Source organism: Microtus oregoni, unplaced genomic scaffold, assembly GCF_018167655.1.
Source record: "Microtus oregoni isolate MIOR12 unplaced genomic scaffold, Mior012 000011F_ref0000422, whole genome shotgun sequence".
Classification (NCBI taxonomy): Eukaryota; Metazoa; Chordata; class Mammalia; order Rodentia; family Cricetidae; genus Microtus; species Microtus oregoni.
In genome coordinates, this window is record NW_024543070.1 from 16,809,175 (window position 1) to 16,831,038 (window position 21,864).

The window sequence follows — 21,864 nt, forward strand, 5'->3', positions numbered from 1 at the left end:
AATGATCATCCGTTTTTGTTTTATATTTCCTCACTTCCTTATGGGAGGAATCATTAATTCAGGGAAAGGTGTAAATAATTGAACTCCAGATGACACTTGAGATTTAGAAACACAAATGATAAGTGTGATCAATGTGTATACATTATGTACATGCATAAAATTCATAAGGAAATCCATTGCTTTGTACAGGAAAATATACTAGCTAAAAAGTAAAACATAAAAATAAAAATTATTCATACTGCCAAAATTTCAATAAAGCTTTCCTTCAGTTGTATCCATACAAATTTACCTTGCTAGCAATCACATAATAAGATGATCAGAACTGACAGCCAGAATCAAATATAATATTGAAATTTCCAGAAATTTCCAGAATCTCTTGAAAGGGCAGGAGGAGCTGTGGGAAAAACCAAAGGAAACATATGTACTAATGTAAACTAGAGACAGGGCCACAGCTTAGAACGCACAAGTCTCTGAGTGCGGGACATGATACCATGAAATCATGTAGGCTGCTTTAGTTACTGTTCCTATTTCTAGGATAAAGTAGGAAGGGTTTTGGCTCACAGTTCAAGATTACACTAAGACGAGGAAGGTGAAAACCGGGGTCTTGAACAACTGGTCACACTGCATCTCCAGGCTGGAAGAAGAGAGCAAGGAAGGCTCAGCCCACTTTCTCCTCTTCATACAGTCCAGGATTGCAGCCCAGGGAATGATGCCACACAAATGGTCTTCCCGCCTCAATTAACCTCAGCACAATAATCCTCCATAGCATGCCCAGAGGTCAGGTGGGTATAGATCTCAAGTTCACAGCTGGGATTAACAGAAAACCCACAAAAACTTCACTTACACTTTTATTTCTAGAACAAAAAAGATAATATGAGACCATCAAACATCTGGATTCTTTGGGGAATTTTGGTGGTTACTTCTGTTGCTCAAATTAATTTTTTAACAGTATTGTGTCAAGCAATCATTTAACAGGGACTAGCATGCATATGTGATCTACTACTGATTCTACCTTCAGTCTCAAACACTTTCCTTTAGTGATAGAGGTGGCAAATAAAGAATAATAAGGTTATCCCTTTAATATTTACAAATGAGATTGCTAAAATTAATATTTATAAAACAAAGTGCTAGGTATGTGATGGCCAAGTAATGTAGACAATCTCCAACTTATGTCCTCCACCGAAGAAGAAAAATGTCACACTTCTAGTGTCTTAATATTTAGTACAGAGAATGGCTATAATTTGGAAGACAAGTATGCAAATTGTTATGCTCATGGTGACTCAGGGCAACTGTCAGGAACTTCAACCATGAGTGATGCTCACTACCTAAATGTATGGTTAATGTAAGAGGTCCTCTATTTAATAACCAATAGCAACAAAAAAAAAGGGAAAATAGCTACAAAAACTTGAAATTTTGTGGTAAAAAAACAGTAAAGTAGTTGGCATTTGGAAGACGGAGAGGGATGGATGTCTACCAGTGTGCCGCCAACCTGGTCTACATAGTGATTTCTAGGATAGCCAGGGTTACTTAGAGAGACCCTGCCTGAAAACAAAAACCAAGAAGAACTAAACTGAACTTTAAAAAACCCCAAAGCAGGTGAAGTAAAATACCTTTTGTGATCTAATACTTGATCTAAAGTAAAATATATGTTGAAATATGGAGAAATTGTGTTCCTAATACTTATTATACCTGAAACTACTAACTACAATAGATATCAAGAAAGAAAAAAACCCACCGTTTTCATAAATGAGTAAATGTATATGCTTTGATTACAGTACCAATACAATATAATTCACTCAATTTTGCAGTAGATTTGGTAAAAATAAATCCCCCTAACCAAATACAACAGCTAACTGAATATAAAGCTCTCCCTGCAGTGGGGACTTTCCTTACTTTCTCTCCCAGGATCCTGAGGCAACAGCTGGGGGAACATAGGATTGAGGAATTTGAACTCACCAGTTCCAGAATCCCCAGTCAGACACACCTCATACTGGTAGCTCTGTGACAGGGTTCCCGTGCCGCTGACATCCACCAAGTGGCCAGGAAAGTGTCCCTCAGGCACAGAGCAGGCACCCAGAGACGCCGCCCTGGCCCTCCTGCACAGCCTCACCCCCACAAACAGCAGCACAGACAAGAGGAAGACCGAAGACACGGATGCCAAGGCGATAACCAGGTATAGCGTGAGCGCATCCTCATCTTGGGCGGGGTCGCGCACCACCTCAGGCAGAGGCAGGAAGGGCTGAGAGAAGCCATCCACCAGCAGCACATGCAGAGTGACACTGGCAGAGCGCTGAGGATCGCCATTGTCCTTGACCAGCAGCAGCAGCCTGTGCTTGGGTGCATCGCGCTCACTCAGCAGCCTGGAGGTGCGCACCTCGCCATTGTGAGCCCACACGCTGAACAGTCCTGGCTCCGTGGCCTTGAGCAGCTGAAACGACAACCAGGCATTCTGGCCAGAGTCGAGGTCCACCGCCACCACCTTGGTGACCAGGTAGCCAGGCTCTGCCGCCCTGGGCAGCAGCTCTGTGAAGGGCATAGAGACGTTCTGCAGAGGGTAGAGCACGAAGGGTGCATTGTCGTTGGCGTCCAGCACCAGCACGCGCACCAGCGCCTGACTGCTGAGCACAGGCGAGCCTTGATCTGTTGCCCCCACGAGGAACTCGAAGCTCTTCAGGGCCTCATAGTCAAGCGCCCTGAGCGCGAACATCTGTCCATTGTCGGCATTGATGGAGATGAGCGAGGAGAGGTCCAGCTGCGCGTCGTGGGTAGGCATCAGCGAGTAGGTGATGTGGGCATTGGAGCCTGAGTCTGAGTCTGTGGCGCTGATGGTGCCTATGTGCAGGGCGGGGCTGTTGTTCTCTTCAACAAACAGGGTGTAGGAGCTTTGAGTGAAGGCGGGGGCGTTGTCGTTGACGTCAGACACCTGCACTGTTATGGTGTGCTGGGTTGTGAGCCTGGGTGTGCCCATGTCGCTGACTGTGATTGTGATGTTATACTCAGCTCTGCTCTCTCTGTCCAGTGGCCCCTCTGTCACTAAAGTGTAATAGTTCTCGAATGTGGGTTTCAAAAGAAATGGGAGATCGTTCTGAATAGAACACACCATTCTTCCATTGTCCCCAGAATCTGGATCAGAAACACTGAAAACAGCAACTACAGCTTCAGGAGCATTTTCTGGGATTGAACTAGTGAGCGAAGATATGGTGAGTTTAGGGGCGTTGTCATTCACATCCAACACCTGTATAGCTACACTGCATTTTCCTGAAAAGCCACCGCTGTCTGTTGCTACAATTTCCATGTTATAATAGGGAGTTGCCTCAAAATCCAATGGCATTTTAAGGCGAATTTCTCCTGTGACCTCGTCTATAACAAATGGCAGAGAAGCTCCACCACCTTGAAACAGAGAGTAGGCTACACTCCCATGAAGTCCCACATCTAAATCCCTGGCAGAAACTGCCACAACTAACGCACCAAGGGGGCTGTTCTCAGGAATCTGAACCTCATAGAGCGACTGTACAAACTGGGGAGCATTATCATTGATGTCCACGACTTCAATGCGAACTGTGGTGGTCCCAGACCTGGGAGGTGACCCACCATCCACAGCAGTGAGGGTTAAAGTGAGCTCAGGCTGCTCCTCCCTGTCCAGGGCTCTGTCTAGCACCAGCTCTGGGTATTTCCTGCCATCAGCACGACTGTGAGTAACGACATGGAAGTGGAGGTTGGGGCTGACTGTGTAGTTCTGAACAGCATTGCTTCCTATGTCAGGGTCCTGAGCCGCCTTCAGAGGAAACACAGTCCCTGGCTGGGCGCTCTCCGGGATCTTTAGGAGCATTTCCCTGTGCGGGAACTCTGGAGAATGGTCGTTTATGTCTGTGAGCTGCAGGTCAGTTTGGAAGAACTGCACAGGGTTTTCCAGTATGAGCTGGAAGCGCAGCACACAGGGTTCTGTCGCCCCACACAGCTCCTCGCGGTCTAGTTTTTCCTTCAGGAGCAAATTCCCGGTTTCAGCATCCATTTGCAAGAGCTCTTTGTTTCCTCTATGATGGATTCGCGCCCCTCTAGTGGTCAGTTCTGCTACCCCGAGCCCCAAATCTTTTGCCAGATTAGCCAGCAAATATCCACTCTTGGTTTCTTCTGGCATGGAATATCTAATTGCCTCAGAACCAGCCTCCCACAAAAGCAACAACATAACAATAAAAACGACTTGCCTTTTCTCTGGCGTTTTTGCTAGAGCTGCCTCCATTGTTCAGATGCAGTCCAGAAGGTGCTGCTTCTTCAATTTGGTTTCAATCCAGAGATAGTTTGGTGAATAAGCTCGAATTAAATCTTCTTTAATGTCTTACCAACCCCGGGGATTTCTCCTCTAGTTGACACTTAAATATCTTCTCCTTCCGGGGAGCAGACAGCGTTCTGATTTTCAGCTCACTCTTTTGTTTTCCTGGGTATTTGCCGATACCGTCATTCTCACTCTTAGTCGATGGCGCCACCAAGTGTTCATTTTCATGATTGCATATAGTTGTCATCCTAAATTCTAAGCCTGCTTTTGAGACACAGGTGTTTCTCCTGATACCGTGTATGTCAACTCCTAAATATTGGCGGTGTAAACCTACCTTTGCTAAGCTACTATCAAGTGAATGTATATTTATAATATAGTATCTTAATATGATATAGTAATCTTAATAAAATTCTTCTGAAAGCATGAAAAACCTTGAATATTTTATTAATTGTATACAGAAAAAATGAATTTTACAAAATTTAATTTTGTTTAGATATAGAACATACAGACAGAACTGTCACAACCAAAATATTTTCCACAGTTAATATATTTCTATAAGCAGAAACTAAAGAAAAACTAAAATGTCCAAAAACATGCTATGCCCCCTCTGGCCATTATTTTGTGACTAACTCTTTCTATAAGAGCAATATATTGACTGGTATCATTGCACGTTATTCTTTGTTAGACCTTTTATGAGTTGTGTTTTTAGAGTGTTCCTCTGTTGTGCTGGTCATGTGTCGTTCAACGTTAACTATGTGAAGTTCATCTGTGACAGGGTGTCCTAACTAGTTTTCTTTTCATTGTTTTCTGTCGCTCTTCTGTAGGCGTCTGCTTCGATTCCACGTCGGCTCCAGTTGGTGAACTATGTTTGTGTTCAGGTTTGAACATTGTTAAAGAGCAATGCTACCAACATTATTGTACATGTCATTTTGTTGTAATATGTTTTTATTTTGAATGTTTGAATTACTGTGAGTTAAAATGTGATGATACATTGAGACTTAGCCTAGATTGTAAGATTTTTTTCCCAAAAATATAGTCTTACTCTACCAGCCACAGCGGCATGTGTCTGTAATCCCAGCTGTGGTGAGACACAGTATGGAGGTTTGTAAGTTAAAGGGCAGTACATTCCACGTTTCTGAAAAGAAAAAGATCCCAAAGGATAGTGATACATCTCAATTGTAGACCTCTTGTCTGGTATACTCAAGATTGATTAGCAGTATGGTAAAGTTTAAGCAAAAAGCAATGGAATGGGAGTTCTAGGCGCTCTATGGTCTTGTCAACACTTTATGTTATCATTTCAACCACTCTACTGAGCATGTGATGATACTGTAGTGTACGTTTAGTAAGCATTTCTCTAGTGATGAATGAAATTATTCACATTTTCGCATGGACTTTTTTTCATTGTGATGCATTGTTTTGAAAGTAGTATTTAATTATATTATATATATTTTTCTGTTTGGAACATTTGCCTGCAGAAATAATGTTGTGAAGACAGGCATGGCTTTAATCCCAGCTCTTGGGAATCAGAGGATGACAGATCTCTGTGAGTTCGAGGTCAACCTGGTCTACATAGTTTCAGAACAGCCAGAGCTACAAAGTAATGTGGGATTCCACTCTGTATGCTGTGAATATCATTGATTAATAAAGAAACTGACTTGGCCTGATAGGGTAGAACAAAGCTAGGCAGGAAAAACTAAACTGAATGCTGGGAGAAGGAAGGTGGAGTTAAAGAGAAGCCATGGAGCTGCCACCAGAGGCAGACATGCTTAAACTTTGCCAGTAGAAGCTCATGGTAAAATATAATATAAAATAATGGAGATGGGTTAATTCTAGATGTAAGAGCTAGCTAGCAATATGCTTAGGCAATTGCCCATGCAGTGATTTAATTAATACAGTTTCTGTGTGATTATTTCTGGAGTCTGGGCAGCCGGGAAACAAACAAGTGGTCTCCTTACTACAACAAAGAGAGACCCTATCTCAAAAGAAAGGAAAAGAGAGAGGGGGGAAGAGAGTAAGAAGAAAGATGATATATATTGATAGATATATAGATAGATAATAGATAGATAGATAGATAGATAGATAGATAGATAGATTCCTGTGTATTAGTGTAACACTTTTCCAGATACATGTGTTGCAATTTTTATTTTTTAAACAATCTTATTTTACATACCAATCACAGTTCCCTCTCCCTCCCATCCTCCCACTCCCCCACCTTCTTGCCATCCCATACTCCATTCACTCCTCATAGAGGGTGAGGCCTCTAATGGGGAGTCAACAAAGTCTGGCACATCACTTGATCCAGGACCAAGCCCCCTCCCCCCCATATCTAAGGTAAGCAAGGTGTCTATCCACAGGGACTAGACTCCAAAGAGCCAGTTCATGCACTTGGGTTAAATACTGGTCCAACTGCTAGTGGCCCCATAAACTGATCAAGCAACACAACTGTCACCCACATTCAGAGGGCCTAGTTTGGTCTTATGCTGGTTCCCCAGCTGTCAGTCTGAGGTCAGTGGACTCCCATTAGCTCAGGTCAGCTGTTTCTGTGGGTATATCCATCATGGTCTTGGTTCCGTTGCTCATAATATCACTCCTCCTTCTCTGTGACTGGACTCCTGGTCTTTGGTCCAGGAGTGCTTAGCTGTGTATCTCTGCTTCTGCTTCCATCAGTTACTGGACCAACGTTCTATGATAACAATTAAGGTAGTCATCAATCTGATCAGAGGGGAAGGGCAATTATGTACCCTTTCCACTAAGGCTTAGATTCTTAGCTGGAGTCATCCTTGTGTTTTTCTGGAAGTTTCTAGTTTCTTATGAGTGAGTAAATACTGTGTTTGTCTTTCTGGGTCTGAGTTACATCACTCAGGATGTTTTTGTGTAGTCCCATCCATTGGCCTGCAAATTTCAAGATGTCATTGTTTTTTTTTTTCCACTTAGCAGTATTCCATTGTGTAAATGAACCACATTTTCTTCATTCTTCAGTTAAAGGGCACCTAGGTTGTTTCCAGGCAATTGTTCTGGCAATTACGAATAATGCTGCTATGAACATAGTTGAGCAAATGTCCTTTGGTATGGGTCTGCATCCTTTGGGTATATGATTGAGAGTGGTGTTGCTGGGTCTTGAGGTAGACTGATTCCCATTATTTTGGGAAACTTCCACTCCAACCAGCAATGAAGGAATATTCCCTTTACTCCACATCCTCTCCAGCATATGCTGTCATTAGTGCCTCTGATCTTAGCCATTCTGACTGGTGCAAGATGGTATCTCAAAGTTATTTTGATTTGCCTTTCCTTGATGGCTGAGGATGTTGAGCAGTTCCATAAGTGTCTTTCAGTCATTAGACCTTCCTCTGTTGATAATTCTCTATTTAGATCTATACCCCATTTTTATTTTTATTTTATTTTATTGTTTTTTGAGACAGGGTTTCTCTGTAGCTTTGGAGCCTGTCCTGAAATTAGCTCTTGTAGACCAGGCTGGCCTTGTACTCAGAGAGATCTGCCTCCCAAGTGCTGGGATTAAAGGCATGTGCCACCACAGACTGGTGAATCTATACCCCATTTTTAAATTGGATTATTTGATATTTTGATATATAGTTTATTGAGTTCTTTGAATGTTTTGAAGATCAGTCCTCTGTACAAAGTGGGGTTGGTGAAGTTTTTCCCCATTCCATAGGTAGCCATTTTATCTTGTTGACAATGCCCTTTGCCTTCTAGAAGCTTCTCAGTTCCAGGAGGTCCCATTAGTTAATTGTTGATTACAGTGTCTGTGCTACTGATGTTATATTCAGGAAGTAGTCTCCTGTGCCAATGCGTTCAAGTGTACTTCCCACTTTTTCTTCTATGAGGTTCAGCATGGCTGAATTTATGTTGAGGTCTTTGATCCATTTCAGCTTGAATTTTGTGCATAAGGATAGATATGGATCTATTTGCATTCTTCTACATGCCATCATCCAGTTATGACAGTACCATTTATTGACCATGCTTTCTTTTTTTCATTGTATAATTTTAGCTTCTTTGTCAAAAATCAGGTGTTTGTGGGTGTGTGATTAATAGCAGGCTCTTTGATTCAATTCCATTGGTCCTCCTGTCTGTTTTTGTGCCAATACCAAGCTGTTTTCATTGCTATAGCTCTATACTAGAGCTTGAAGTCAGAAACGGTGATGCCTCCAGAAGTTCTTTTCTTTTTTTTCTGCCTTTATTTCATCTTATCATTTTAAAAAAATAAACTATCTTTTTTCACTTTACATACCAATCCCAGTTCCCACTAACTCCCCTCCTCCCATACCCTCCACATTCCCCTCAACCCAACCCCCACCTACTCCTCAGAAAGGATAAGGCACATTGTTTTGGGGGAAGGTCCAAGGCCCTCCCTACTATAGCTAGGCTTTACAAGGTATAAATCCAAGAAGAATAGGTTCCCAAAAAGCCAGTACAAGCAGTAGGGATAATTCTGGTGCCACTGCCAGAAGCCCTGCAGTCTGCCCCCACCATAAAACAGTCACCCACATTCATAGGGTCTAGTTTGGTCTGATACTGGGTCCTTCCTTGTCTGGTTGGAGTTGGAGAGCTCCCATTATCTCAGGTAAACTGTTCCCATCATGGTCATGACCTCTTTGTTCATATCCCATTCCCTCAGGTTTTGCTCCCCTCCTCTTCCTCTTCCACTCTGCCTTCTCTCCCCATCCCCATGATCTTAATTTGTCAGGTTATCTTGTCTATTTCCCCTTTCTAGGTAGATCTATGTATGTTTTTCTTAGGGTTCACCTTGTTACTTAGCTTCCCTAGGATCATGAACTATAGGCTTGTTATACTTTGCTTTACAGTTAGTATCCATTTATCCGTGAATACATACCATGTTCATCTTTCTGGATTTGGGTTGCTTCAGGATGGTTTTTTCTAGTTTCATCCATTTGCATGCAAACTACAAGATGTCATTGTTTTTTACCATGGAGTAGTACTCCATTGTGTAAATCTATCACATTTTCTTTAGCTATTCTTCAGTTGAAGGGCATCTAGGTTGTATCCAGTCTCTGGTTATTACAAATAATGCTGCTATGAACAAAGTTGAACAAATGTCCTTGTAGTGTGTTTGAGCATCCTTTGGGTATATGCCCAAGGGTGGTATCGCTGGGTCATGAGGTAGATTGATTCCCAGTTTTCTGAGAAATTGCCATACTGATTTCCAGAGTGGTTGTACAAGTTGCATTCCCAGCAATGGAGGGGTGTTCCCCTTACTCTACATCCTCTCCAGCATTGGTGTTATCAAGTTATCATTGGTGATTTTGATCTTAGCTATTATGACTGCTGTAAGATGGAATCTCAGAGTCATTTTGATTTGTATTTCTCTGATTCCAAGAATGTTGAACATTTCCTTAAGTGTGTTTTGGCCATTTGAGATTCTTCTGTTGAGAAATCTCTGTTTATTTCTGTACCCCATTTTAAAATTGAATTATTTGAAATTTTGATGTCTAATTTTTTAAATTATTTACATATTTTAGAAATCAGTCTGATTTGGGGTTGGTGAAGATCTTTTCCCATTCAGTAGGCTGACTTTTTGTCTTATTGACTGTGTCCTTTGCTTTACAGAAGTTTCGGGAGGTCCCATTTATTTATTGTTGCTCTTAGGATCTTGCTACTGAGGTTATATTTAGAAAGTGGTCTTCTGTGCCCATGCATGAAAGGCTATTTCCCACTTTCTCTTCTGTCAGGTTCAGTGTGGTTGGGTTTATATTGAGGTCTTTAATCTATTTGGACTTGAATTTTGTGCATGGTGATAGGTGTGGATCTATATTCATTCTTCTGCAGGTTGACATCCAGTTATGCCAGCACTATTTGTTGAAGATGCTTTCTTTTTCTATTGTGTTATTTTAGCTTCTTTGTCAAAAATCAGGTGTTCATAGGGGTTTAGATTAATATCCAGGTATTTGATTCAATTCCATTGGTCAATCTGTCTGTTTTAATGCCAATATCAAACAGTTTTCATTACTCCATAATAGAGCTTGATGTTAGGGATGGTGATGCCTCCAGGAAGTTCCTTTATTGTACAGGATTGCTTTGACTATTCTGGGCTTTTTGTTTTTCCATATAAAGTTTATTATTGTTCTTTCAAGGTCTGTGAAGAATTGTGTTGGGATTTTGATGGGGATTGCATTGAATCTGTAGATTGCTTTTGGTAGGATTACCATTTTTACTGTGTTGATCCTTCATATCCAAGAGCATGGGAGATCTTTCCGTTTTCGGATGTCTTATTCAATTTCTTTCTTCAAAGACTTAAAATTCTTATTGTGCAGGTCTTTCACTTATTTGACTAGTGTTAGCCCAAGATATTTTATGTTATTTGTAGCTGTTGTAAAGGGTGATATTTCTCTAATTTCTTTCTCAGGTTCTTTATCATTTGTATAAAAGAGGGATACTGATTTTTTTTCTAGTTGATTTTGTATCCTGCCCCATTACTGAAGGTATTTATCAGCTCTAGGAGTTCCCTGGTAGAATTTTTTGAGGTCACTTATTTATACTATTATGTCATCTACAAATAGTGAAAGTTTGACTTACTTCTTCCTTTCCAGTTTGAATCCATCCCCTTGATCCCCTTTTGTTGTCATATTACTCTAGCCAGAATCTCAAGAATTGTGATGAATATACATGGAGAGAGTAGATAGCCTTGTCTTCTTACTGATTTGCATTGAATCACCTTGAGTTTCTCTTCATTTTATTTGATGTTGGCCATTGACTTGCTGTATATTGCCTTTATTATGTCTAAGTATGTTCCTTGTATTATAGATCTCTCCAAGAGCTATATCATAAAGGGGAGGGTGGATTTTGTAAAATGATTTTTCGGCATCTAATGAGATGATCATATATTTTTCTTTCAGTTTACTTACATAGTAGATTACATTGATAGATTTTCTTATGATGAACCATCACTGCATTTCTGGGATGAAGCCAACTTGATCATAGTGGATGATTTTTTTATGTGTTATTGGATTCAGTTTGCCAGTATTTTATTTAATATTTTTGCATCTATGTTTATGAGTGAGATTGGCCTGTAATTCTCTTTCTTGGTTGAGTCTTTGTGCAGTTTGTGCATCAAGGTAACTGTAGCCTCATAAAAAGAGTTTGGCAATGTTCTTTCTGTTTCTATTATGTGGGACACTTTGAGGAGTATAGGTATTAGCTCTTCTTTGAAGATCTGGGAGAATTCTGCACTGGAACCATTCGGCCCTGGATTTTGTTTGGTTTTGTTTTTGGCTTTTTTTTTGGTTGGGAGACTTTTGACTTCTATTTTCTTGTAGGTTATAGGTCTGTTTAAATTGTTCACCTGGTCTTAAATTAATTTTGCTATGTGGCATCTATCCAGAAAATTGTCCATTTCTTTTACAGTTTCCAATATTATAGAGTACAGGCTTTTGTAGTATTCTCTAGATTTCATCATGTTATGACCCCTTTTCATTTCTGATTTTGTTTGTTTATTTGGATGTTCTCTCTCTTTCTCTGCCTTTTGATAAGAGTTTGTCTGTCTTGCTGATTTTCTCAAAGAATCAGCTCTTTGTTTCATTGATTCTTTGTATTGTTTTCTTTGTTTCTATTTTATTGATTTCAGCCCTCAGTTTGATTATTTCCTTTTGCCTACTCCTCCTGGGGGAGTCTGCTTCTTTTTGTTCTGGAACTTTCCGGTGTGTTATTAAGTCACTTGTGGGAGATTTCTCCACTTTCTTTATGTAGGCACTTAGTGCTTTGAACTTTCCTCTTAGCACTGCTTTCATAGTGCCCCATAGGTTTGGGTACATTGGGCCTTCATTTTCATTGAATTCTAGGAAGTCTTTAATTTTTTCTTTATTTCTTCCTTGACCCAGGAGTGGTTCACTTGAGTACTGTTCAATTTCCATGAGTTTATAGGTTTTCTGCAATTAGTGTTGTTGTTCAATTATGACTTTAAACCATGGTGATCTGATACGATATGAGGGTTATTCCAATTTTTTGTTATGTGTTAAGGTTTGCTTTGTTACTGAGTATGTGGTCAGTTTTAGAAAAGGTTCTATGATGTTCTGAGAAGAATGTGTATTCTTTTGTGTTTGGGTGGAATGATCTATAGATGTCTGTTAAGTCCACTTGAGTCATGACATGTTAGTTCTTTTATTTCTCTGTTAAGTTTCTTCCTGGTTGACCTTCCCATTGGGGAGAGTGTGGCACTGAAGTCTCCTACTATTAGTGTGTGGGGTTTGATGTGAGATTTAAGCTTTATTAATATTTCTTTTACATATGTGGGTGATCTTGTATTTGGAGAATAGATGTTCAGGATTGAAATTTCATCTTGATGGATTGTTTCTGTGATGAGTATAAAGTATCCTTCTCCATCTTTTCTGATTAATTTAGTTTGGTCTACTTTTTAAATATTAGCATAGCTACACTTGCTTGTTTCTTAGGTCCATTTGACTGGAAAATCTTATCCTCACCCTTTACCCTGAGGTAGTGTCTGCCTTTGAGGTTGAGGTGTGTTTCTTGCATACAGCAGAAGGATGGATCCTGTTTTTGTATCCATTCTCTTAGTCAGTGTCTTTTTATAGGTGAATTGGGTCCATTGGTATTCAGAGATATTAATGACCAGTAATTATTAATTTCTGTTATTTTTTGTGGTAATGTTTGTGTGTTTTCCTTCTTTGGGGTTTTCTGGTGTGAGGTTATCTGTTCCTTGTGTTTTTGTGGGTGTAGTTAGCTTCCTTGGGTTAGAATTTTCCTTCTAGTACTTTCTGTAGGACTGGATTAATGGATAGATATTGTTTAAATCTGTTTTTTTGTGTGGAATATCTTGTTTTCTCCATCAATGGTGATTGAAGTCTTTGCTGGGTATAGTAGTTTGGGCTTGCAAGTATGGTCTCTTAGTGTCTGGAGCACATCTGTCCAGACCTTCTGGCTTTCATAGTTTCCATTAAAAAGTCAGGTATAATTCTGATTGGTCTGTCTTTGACCAATAAATTACATTTACTTGACCTTATTCCTTTTTCAGCTCTTAATATTATTTCTTTATTCTGTATGTTTTGCATTTTGATTATTATTTGGCAAGGGGACTCTTTTTTTCAGACCAGTCTATCTGGTGTCCTGTAAGCTTCTTGTCCCTTCATAGGGATATCCTTCTTTAGGTTGGGAAAGTTTTCTTCTATAATTTTGATGAATATATTTTCTGTGACTTTGAACTGAAGTTTTTCTCCTTCTTCTATCCCTATTATTCTTAGGTTTGGACTTTTCATGGTGCCAGATTTCCTGGATGTTTTGTGTTAATAATTTGTTGGATTTAATGTTTTCTTTGACAGATGAATCTATTTCCTCTATAGTATCTTCAACACCTGAGATTCTCTCTTTCATTTCTTGTATTCTGTTGGTTATGCTTGCTTCTGTAGTTCCCATTCATTTGCCCATATTTTCCATATTGAGAATTTCCTTGGTTTGTGTTCCCTTTCTTGCCTCTATTTCAGTCTTCAAGTCTTGAACTGTTTGAACTGTTTGCTTCACCTACTTCATTGTTTTTTCTTGGGTTTCTTTGAGAGATTTATTGGTTTCTTCCACTGTTTTGTTTGTCTTTTCCTCCATTTCTTTAAGGGAATTTTTCATTTCCTCTTTAAAGGTCTCCATCATCCTCATAAAATTACATTTAAAATCATCTTCTTCTGCCTCTTCTTGGTTAGGATAATCAAGTCTTCCCATTGTATGATCATTAGGTTCTGGTGTTATTCTGTTGCATTTTAGGTTGTTGAATGAATTCTTGCATTGATGCCTACCCATTTCTTCCTCTTGTTGGTACCAAACAGTGTCTTTGCCTCTTGGTCCAATCTTTGCCATGGTTGTCTGTGTCTTTGGGAACTGTTCTTGTCTGCTCTGTAATGTCACTGTCTATGTCTCAGGGAGCCACTGAGGTCTCTCTTGGCCTTCTCTCTTGACCTACTCTCTTGGTTCACTCTCTTGGTCCACTCTGTGTGCTCACAGCTTGTGCTTCAGAGTTTCTTCCTTGGTCCTCTCACTTGGTCCTCTATCTTAGTCCTCTCTTGGTCCTCTCTGTGTAGTAGCAGGCTGTGTTTCAGAGTTTCACTGAGGTTGTGTCAGGAAGGATTGGAGGGTTTGGGGGCAGAGACTGGATGTTCTTTTTTTTTTTTTTGTACAGGACTCTTTTGGCTATCCTGAGGTTTTCTTTTTGTTTTTCCATATGTAGTTGAGTATTTTTCTTTCAAGGTCTTTGAATAATTGTTTTGGGAGTTTGATGGTGATTGTATTGAATCTTTAGATTGCTTTTGGTAAGATTGCCATTTTTACTCTGTTGATCATACTTATTCAAGAGCTTGGGAGATTGTTGCGGGAGGTCCTCCCACTCCTCCAGCCTATCACCGCTGAGGTACCAGCCCACTGGGGCGTGGTTTCTCTCCCTTTAAAAAAGCGGCCACTTCCCTCTTCTCTCTCTCTTCACTTCCTGCTCCGCCTGCGACTAGACTCCTTTCCTGGTTGCGAAGAGGGCTGTTGCCTGGGACAGTGATCTGTAAGTTTTTTCCCCTTTAAATAAATACCACCCTAATAATCATAACCCCAAATTGGTGTGACATTGTTTGTGACTTACGCCTTCATTTTGGCGCCCAACGTGGGGTTTAAAACATTTTTTTATGTATTGACATATATTGTATTGATATATATATATATATTGTATATATTTACCATATTGCAGTGTACATTTCTACCTCTGATTAAGATACTTATATAATGATTGTGTATTGATATATATTTACCTACTGCAATGTATATTTGTACATTGTTTATATTTGGAGGTCATTGTCCTCATTTGTTTCACAGTCGTTTATTGTCTTAGTCTTTAAGTTAGATAGATATTGAGAATTATATAGACTAATAGTCATCTAAGTTTGTCATTTATAATAGACTAATCAAGTTCTTTAGATATATAGAGATTATACTCAGTATAGATAGATAATCTTCAACTTCTTCAAAGAGCTGTAGAAAATGGCCTTTAATCTAATTCAGAGTTTTGTGGTAGTGAGACACAATTGCTCCTGGCAACACCACTCTATTCCCAAGAGAATGTTGAGCACCAAAGACACTCCACCTGGAGCCTTTCTTTTTGGCAGAACTGGCGTTTGGGCAAAGAAATGCCCATACCTCAACAACTGACAAAAATACAGAGCATGCATCAATGGATAAAACAGGACTGTCATATCCTGCCAAGACAGGGTAAGATAGTTTTGAAAAGTTGCTTGCCTTAGAAAATGGTATGTCAGTTATGTTAGGCCTTAGCCAAAGTTGGTTGCTTCAACGCTGCTAATGTGACTTTGGGTGATTGCCCAGGTAGCTAGTTGTCTCTGTAATTTGTTACATGTTTTGGAAGTTGTTTTACTGAACTTCCTAATTACCCAGGTAACATTATTTCCCTTCTCAGATCTTCGATGGGGTTGAAGACTATATAAATGTAGTTACTTTCTCTCATGACTTGGCCAAGTTATTTATTATACAAGACCTAAGCTAGTTAGAATAGGATATTTGTACTTATTGTATATAATTTCATAGTAGGTTTAGAACTCTCTTAATTAAACAAAAGGGGGAGGTGTTGCGGGAGGTCCTCCCACTCCTCCAGCCTATCACCGCTGAGGTACCAGCCCACTGGGGCGTGGTTTCTCTCCCTTTAAAAAAGCGGCCACTTCCCTCTTCTCTCTCTCTTCACTTCCTGCTCCGCCTGCGACTAGACTCCTTTCCTGGTTGTGAAGAGGGCTGTTGCCTGGGACAGTGATCTGTAAGTTTTTTCCCCTTTAAATAAATACCACCCTAATAATCATAACCCCAAATTGGTGTGACATTGTTTGTGACTTACGCCTTCAGGAGATCTTTCTATTTTCTGGTATCTTCAATTTCTTTCTTCAAGGATTGAAGTTCTTGTCAGACATGACTTTCACTTCTTCGGTTAGTGCTACCCCAAGATATTTTATGTTATTTGTGGCTATTTTGAAGGGTGATATTTCTCTGATTTTTTCAGCCTGTTTGTTATCTATATATAGGAGTGATACTGATTTTTTGAGTTGATCTTGTATCCTGTCACATTACTGCAGGTGTTTATCAGCTGTAGGCATTCCCTGGTTGTTCGAGGAAAGAGTCGCTTGTTGATTCCCGGCCACTTAGCCCCCAAATAATCACAAAGAAAGCTGTATTATTTAGATTACTGCTTGGCCCATTAGCTCTAGCTTCTTATTGGCTATCTCTTCCATATTAACTTAACCCATCTCCATTAATCTTTGCATCCCATGAGGTCGTGGCCTACCATCAAAGTTTCAGCATGTCTATCTCTGGCTTCAGCTCCCATGGCTTCCTCTGACTCTACCCTTCTTTCTCCCAACATTCAGTTTAGTTTTCCCACCTAGCTAAGTTCTGCCCTGCTATAGGTCCAAAGCAGTTTCTTTATTCATTAACCAATAAAAGCAACACATAGACAGAAGAATGTCCCACACCATTCCTGGTAGAATTTTTTGAATCACTTATTTAAGTTATCATATCTTCTGCAAATAGTGAAAGTTTGACTTCTTTCTAGTTTGTATCCCTTTGGTCTCCTTTTGTTTTCTTATTGCTCTAGGTAAAACTCCAAGTACTATATTGAATAGATATGGAGAGAGTGGACAACCTTGTCTTGTTCCTGATTTTAGTGAAATCATTTTGAGTTTCTCTCCCTTTAGTTTGATGCTGGCTGTCGGCTTGCTGTATACTGAATTTATTATCTTTAAGTATGTTCCTTGTATCTCTGATTTCTCCAAGACCTTTATCATGAAGGGGTGTTGTATTTTGTCAAAGGCTTTTTCTGTGTCTAATGAGACGATCATGTGTTTTTTCTTTCAGTTTGTTTATATGGTGGATTATATTGATGGATTTTTATATGTTGGGCCATCTCTGATCATACCTACTTGATCATGGTAGATGATTTTTCTGATATATTCTTGGATTCAGTTTGCCAGTATTTTATTTGATATTTTGCATCAATGTTTATGAGTGAGATTGGTCTGTAAATATCTTTCTTAGTTGCAGCTTCATTTGGTTTGGGTACCAGGTTAATTGTCACCTCATAAAAAGAGTTTGGCAATGTCCCCTCTGTTTCTAATGTGTGGAATAATTTGAAGAGTATTGGTTTTAGTTCCTTTTTGAAACTCTGGTAGAATTCTGTGCTGAAACCATCTGGTCCTGGGTTTTTTTGGTTGGGGGATTTTTGATGGCTGCTTCTATTTTCTTAGGGATTATAGGTCTATTTATATTATTTATCTGTTCTTGATTTTATTTTGGTATATGGTACCTATCCAGAAAATTGTCTATTTCCATTAAATTTTCCAATTTTTGTGAAGTACAGATTTTTGAAGTATGACCTAATGATTCTCTGGATTTCCTCAGTGTCTGTTATGTTCCCTTTTCATTTCTGATTTTGTTAATTTACATATTATCTCTTTTCCTTTTGGTTAGTTTGAATAAAAGTTTGTCTATCTTGTTGATTTTCTCAAAGAACCAATTCTTTGCCTTACTGATTCTTTGTATTGCTTTGTTTCTCTTTTATTGGTTTCAACCTTCAACTTGATTATTTTCTGGCATCTATTCTTCCTGAGTAAGTTTGCTTCTTTTTATTCTAGAGTTTTCAGGTGTGTTGTTAAGTAGCTGGTATGAGAGTTCTCCAAGTTCTTTATGTAGGGACTTAGAGCTATGAACTTATATGCATGGGAAAAATTATTGAAAGCTACATAAATTTTCCACATGCTCTTGGCCAAAAATACACATAATTAATACCCTAAAGTTGTACGTTTATTATCTTTGATAAGCCTATATTAATGTGTTTTGTTTGTCTGTCTTTGAGATAGGGTTTCTCTGTGTATCCCTGGTTGTCCTGGAACTCATTCTGTAGTCCTGTCTGACCTGAACTTCAAAGATCCTGCTGCCTACACCTCTCAAGTGCTGGGATTAAAGGATTACACCACTACACCCATCTATCACATCTTTTTTGTTTGTTTGTTTGTTTGTTTATTGAGGCAGAATTTTACTAAGCAGCTTTGTCTGTAATGAAACTCACTATATAAACCAAGCTGGCCTCTAACTCATGGAGATCTGCCTGCTTCTGCCTCCCAAATTCTGGGATTAAAGGTGGACACCACCACATTCAGCTTGATAACACACTTTTTAAAAAGGGATTTACTTTTGTTTTATTCATGTGTACATCTATATGAGTGTATGCTGATCATGTGGAGGTGCCTGAGGATGTCACAAGAGGGTATTGGAATTTTTAGCAGACTGTCTACCATAGGTATAGGAACTGAACTCAGTCCTTTGGGAGAATAGCAAGTGTTCTTATCCTATGAGCAATTTCTCCAACTTCCATTTACACATCTTTGTCACCAAGCCCAAATTGTTGGCTAGGTTTTCTTTTTGATATTTGCTGTGGGAGCTCCTTCTGCTCCTTCAGCCAATAGCCTTTAATAACAGCCCACTTGGGCATGGTCTCTCTGGCTTGAAAAAGCAGTGGTAGCACATGCTCCCTCTCTTGTTTTGGACTCTGCTTCTGGCTACCAGATGATTTTCCTGGTTGTGCAGGGGGCTGTTGTCTAGGACGGTGATCTGTAAGTTTTTCCCTTTAAATAAATAACCCTTTTATTAATCATAATTCCAAACTTGTGTGGGATTGTTTTGTGACTTACTCCTTTGGATGTTGTATAATTTATAGATTTGTGCAACTTGTCATAATGTGTCCATACTTTTAGATTGTCAAATAGAGTAGTTTCTTGGCCTCCAAAACCTTTAAATCTACATATTTCTTCCTGCCTCTCCTGAAATTAGGAAATCACTGTCATTTTTACTGTCACTACAACTATTGCCTTTTCCAAAATGTCATGTAAGAACCAAAGACTGTGGACTCTTCAGCTTGGTTTACTTCACTCACTGCATGCACTCAAGTTTTTGCAGTGCTTTGTCATGAGTTTATGGCTCTTTTTATGTAAAACCTCATTTTCTGCTTCTACCACAATGCATTTGTCCATTGACCAACCTAGGAATCTCAGTTACTTTAAGTTTTGATATTTATGAATGAAGTTTCCAGAAGCACCCATGTCCAAATTTTTGTGTGGATCCATTTTCTGTTCCTTTGCATGAATACTATGGAGCATGATTGCTGGAAGACATAGTACAAGTAAAATCAATGTTGAAAAACTACCCAACTGTTTTACAAAGTGGCTGCAGCAGTTGTAATTTCCATGATGCAAGAAACAGAGTTCCTGGTGCTCCACATCCTCCTCAACATTTAATGATGTTGGTGTTCTGCAAGTTGAACATGCTAATGGTCATGATGTGGTGTCTCAATATTATTTGAATTAGCATTTCTTGAAATACATGCAATTTGTTTTTAACAGTTTTTCACACTCTTATTGATCCTCCATATGTCCTGTTTGCTAATGTGTCTTTGAGTGTTTTATGTGCCAGGTTTTTTGTTGTTGCTGAGTTTTTTAAATCCCATATATTGTACACAGCCATCCTTTCTGCAATATGTCCTTTAGACAAATTTCCCCAATCTATAGTTTGACTTTTTATTTTCTTCATAGGATATTTTGCAGAAGAGAAGATAGATTTGAGTCATCAACATTATCTGTTCTTGTCCCATGGGCATTGTAGTAACTTCAATTTTATCCTCTTTAAAAATTAAAAAATTGCCAAGCAGTGGTGGTTCATGCTTTTAATCCCAGCACTCTAGAGACAGAGGCATGCGGATCTCTGTGAGTTCAAGGCCAGCCTTGTCTACAAGAGCTAGTTCTAGGACAGGCCCCCAAATTACGGAGAAACCTTGTCTCAAAAAACAAAATAAAAATAAATAAAAAATTAAAATTAAAATTATTCTGTTTGTATTCTACATGAAATATATATGAATAAAATACCTGAAATATTTGAAATTTTATTGGTTTATAAATTGATTGGGGGTGAATTATCTTTTCACCTGCTGAATCCTTTAGTTAGTGACCGCTGTGTGAGTACTACTCAATCTGCTTAGATGTAAAATGCTGCGTACCTTTCTGTGTGATAGTAGTATGGCATGATTTTTTTTTAGGTATTTTACATTTTGAAACTATTTTAAGGCTAGTTAAACATTTTTGTTGGTTTTCTATTTTTTTCTTACTTCAGTTTTGAAAACTCAGAATTTAAATAGTGATTTATAAGTTTCCAACTTTATCGGTACAAAATTGTTTAGACTATTAACTTTGCAGGTTTTTTTGAGTCATTGATTATGTAGGCTTGATTGTCCTGGAACTCCCTATGGAGATCAGAGTGGCCTCAAACTTACGGAGATCCCCCTGCCTCTGGCTCTGTCTTTCAAGTGCTGGGATTAAAGGTGTGCACCACCTCTGCCGCTTTCATTTTTGAAGAGGCCTTTAGGATTGCAAGGTGCTGTCTTATCTTTTTTCTTGATTCATTTAAGAATTCTAAATGCTGGATTTCGTGCATTTTATATGTATTTTTGAATCCTTTACAAAACTATTATTTTTGGAGACATAGCACTCAGTCAGTATTTATTTTCCATCCTTTTTTCTTTCCTCCTGCAAACTTACAATACATTCCAGAGGGTTTGCCTCTTGCTTTTGTAGTTCTAACATATTCCTTCAGTGTTTATGTAGACTTCATTAATTTTCTTTGTCTGAAAACCTTTTGGAAGGTTCTGTTTGTTGGTAATAAAATTCTAGCATCCTAATAATTTTCCTTGGAGATGTTGAAAATATGACTTATTTGTTGTTGGAATCACGTTCAGAAGTCTTCACTCCATTTTACTTATGTTTCTTTAAAATTATGTGTCTTTTTTATGGTTGCTGAAAGGTTTTTTTGCTTTTCTGTTTGATTTTGATGCTGCACAATTTTCCTGTGAACCCCTAAGGTGTGCTTCGACTTTCATTTGTCTAGACTGGATTTTGTAAAACATCTCGAATGGTTGTTTATCAGTTTTTGACCTGGGAGCCTTTGCACGCACACAGTGTGTGTATACAAGCCAGAGGATAACTTTCACAAGGCAGTTCTCTCCTTCCACCTTGTGGGTTCCAGAGACCAAACTCAGATGGTCAGGCTTGGTAGCAAGCATATTTCCTCCACTGTAGTAACTCTATGTCACTGCTCATTAATTTAACTTAATTAATTAAAGTTGATTTGTTATAATAGTATCCTTTCAATTTAAGATCTGTGCCTTCTAAGTCATATGTGCTATGTCTTTCATCACCCCATGGTGGGGGCTTGCATTGAATCTTTCTCTGAAGACTGGATGGCTATGTGAAAACTTAACCTAGGATTAAGGTGCTATTATTTCCCCCTGGAGAAATTCTTAAATTTGCTTGGTAGAACCCTGGAATCAACTTAAAAAGCGAAATGATGATGTGTGGCTGAAAAGCTCACACTAGTCACAACACGCTATGCCAAGGCCAGGGACAGTGGGAAAGATTTTACCAATCATTTTACCAAAATTAACAGCAAAACCGTGGACATAATACAGCTCTCAAGATCTTGTAGGAGAGAAGGACGGTGCAAACAGAAGGTTGTTTTCAGGCCTCATAAGCAACAAA

At 39.1% G+C, this 21,864-nt stretch overlaps 2 protein-coding genes across 4 annotated transcripts in view; both read right to left on the reverse strand.

Annotated features, from left to right (window-relative positions):
• The window catches only part of LOC121453419 (protocadherin gamma-C4), a 725,389-nt gene that overhangs the window by 364,721 nt on the left and 338,804 nt on the right, over window positions 1–21,864 (reverse strand). The window lies entirely within an intron of this gene.
• LOC121453436 (protocadherin beta-6-like) lies at window positions 1,822–8,959 on the reverse strand. 2 transcript variants are annotated; one of them, XM_041660226.1, is made up of 2 exons: window positions 8,936–8,959; window positions 1,822–4,210 (listed from the first exon to the last, which is right to left on the reverse strand). In XM_041660226.1, the coding sequence occupies exons 1-2, from the start codon at window positions 8,957–8,959 to the stop codon at window positions 1,850–1,852; spliced, it is 2,385 nt and encodes a 794-aa protein (XP_041516160.1). In that variant the 3' UTR covers window positions 1,822–1,849. The 2 variants fall into 2 exon arrangements, with proteins under 2 accessions (XP_041516160.1, XP_041516159.1); XM_041660225.1 differs by lacking the exon at window positions 8,936–8,959 and having other exon boundaries at window positions 1,822–4,240.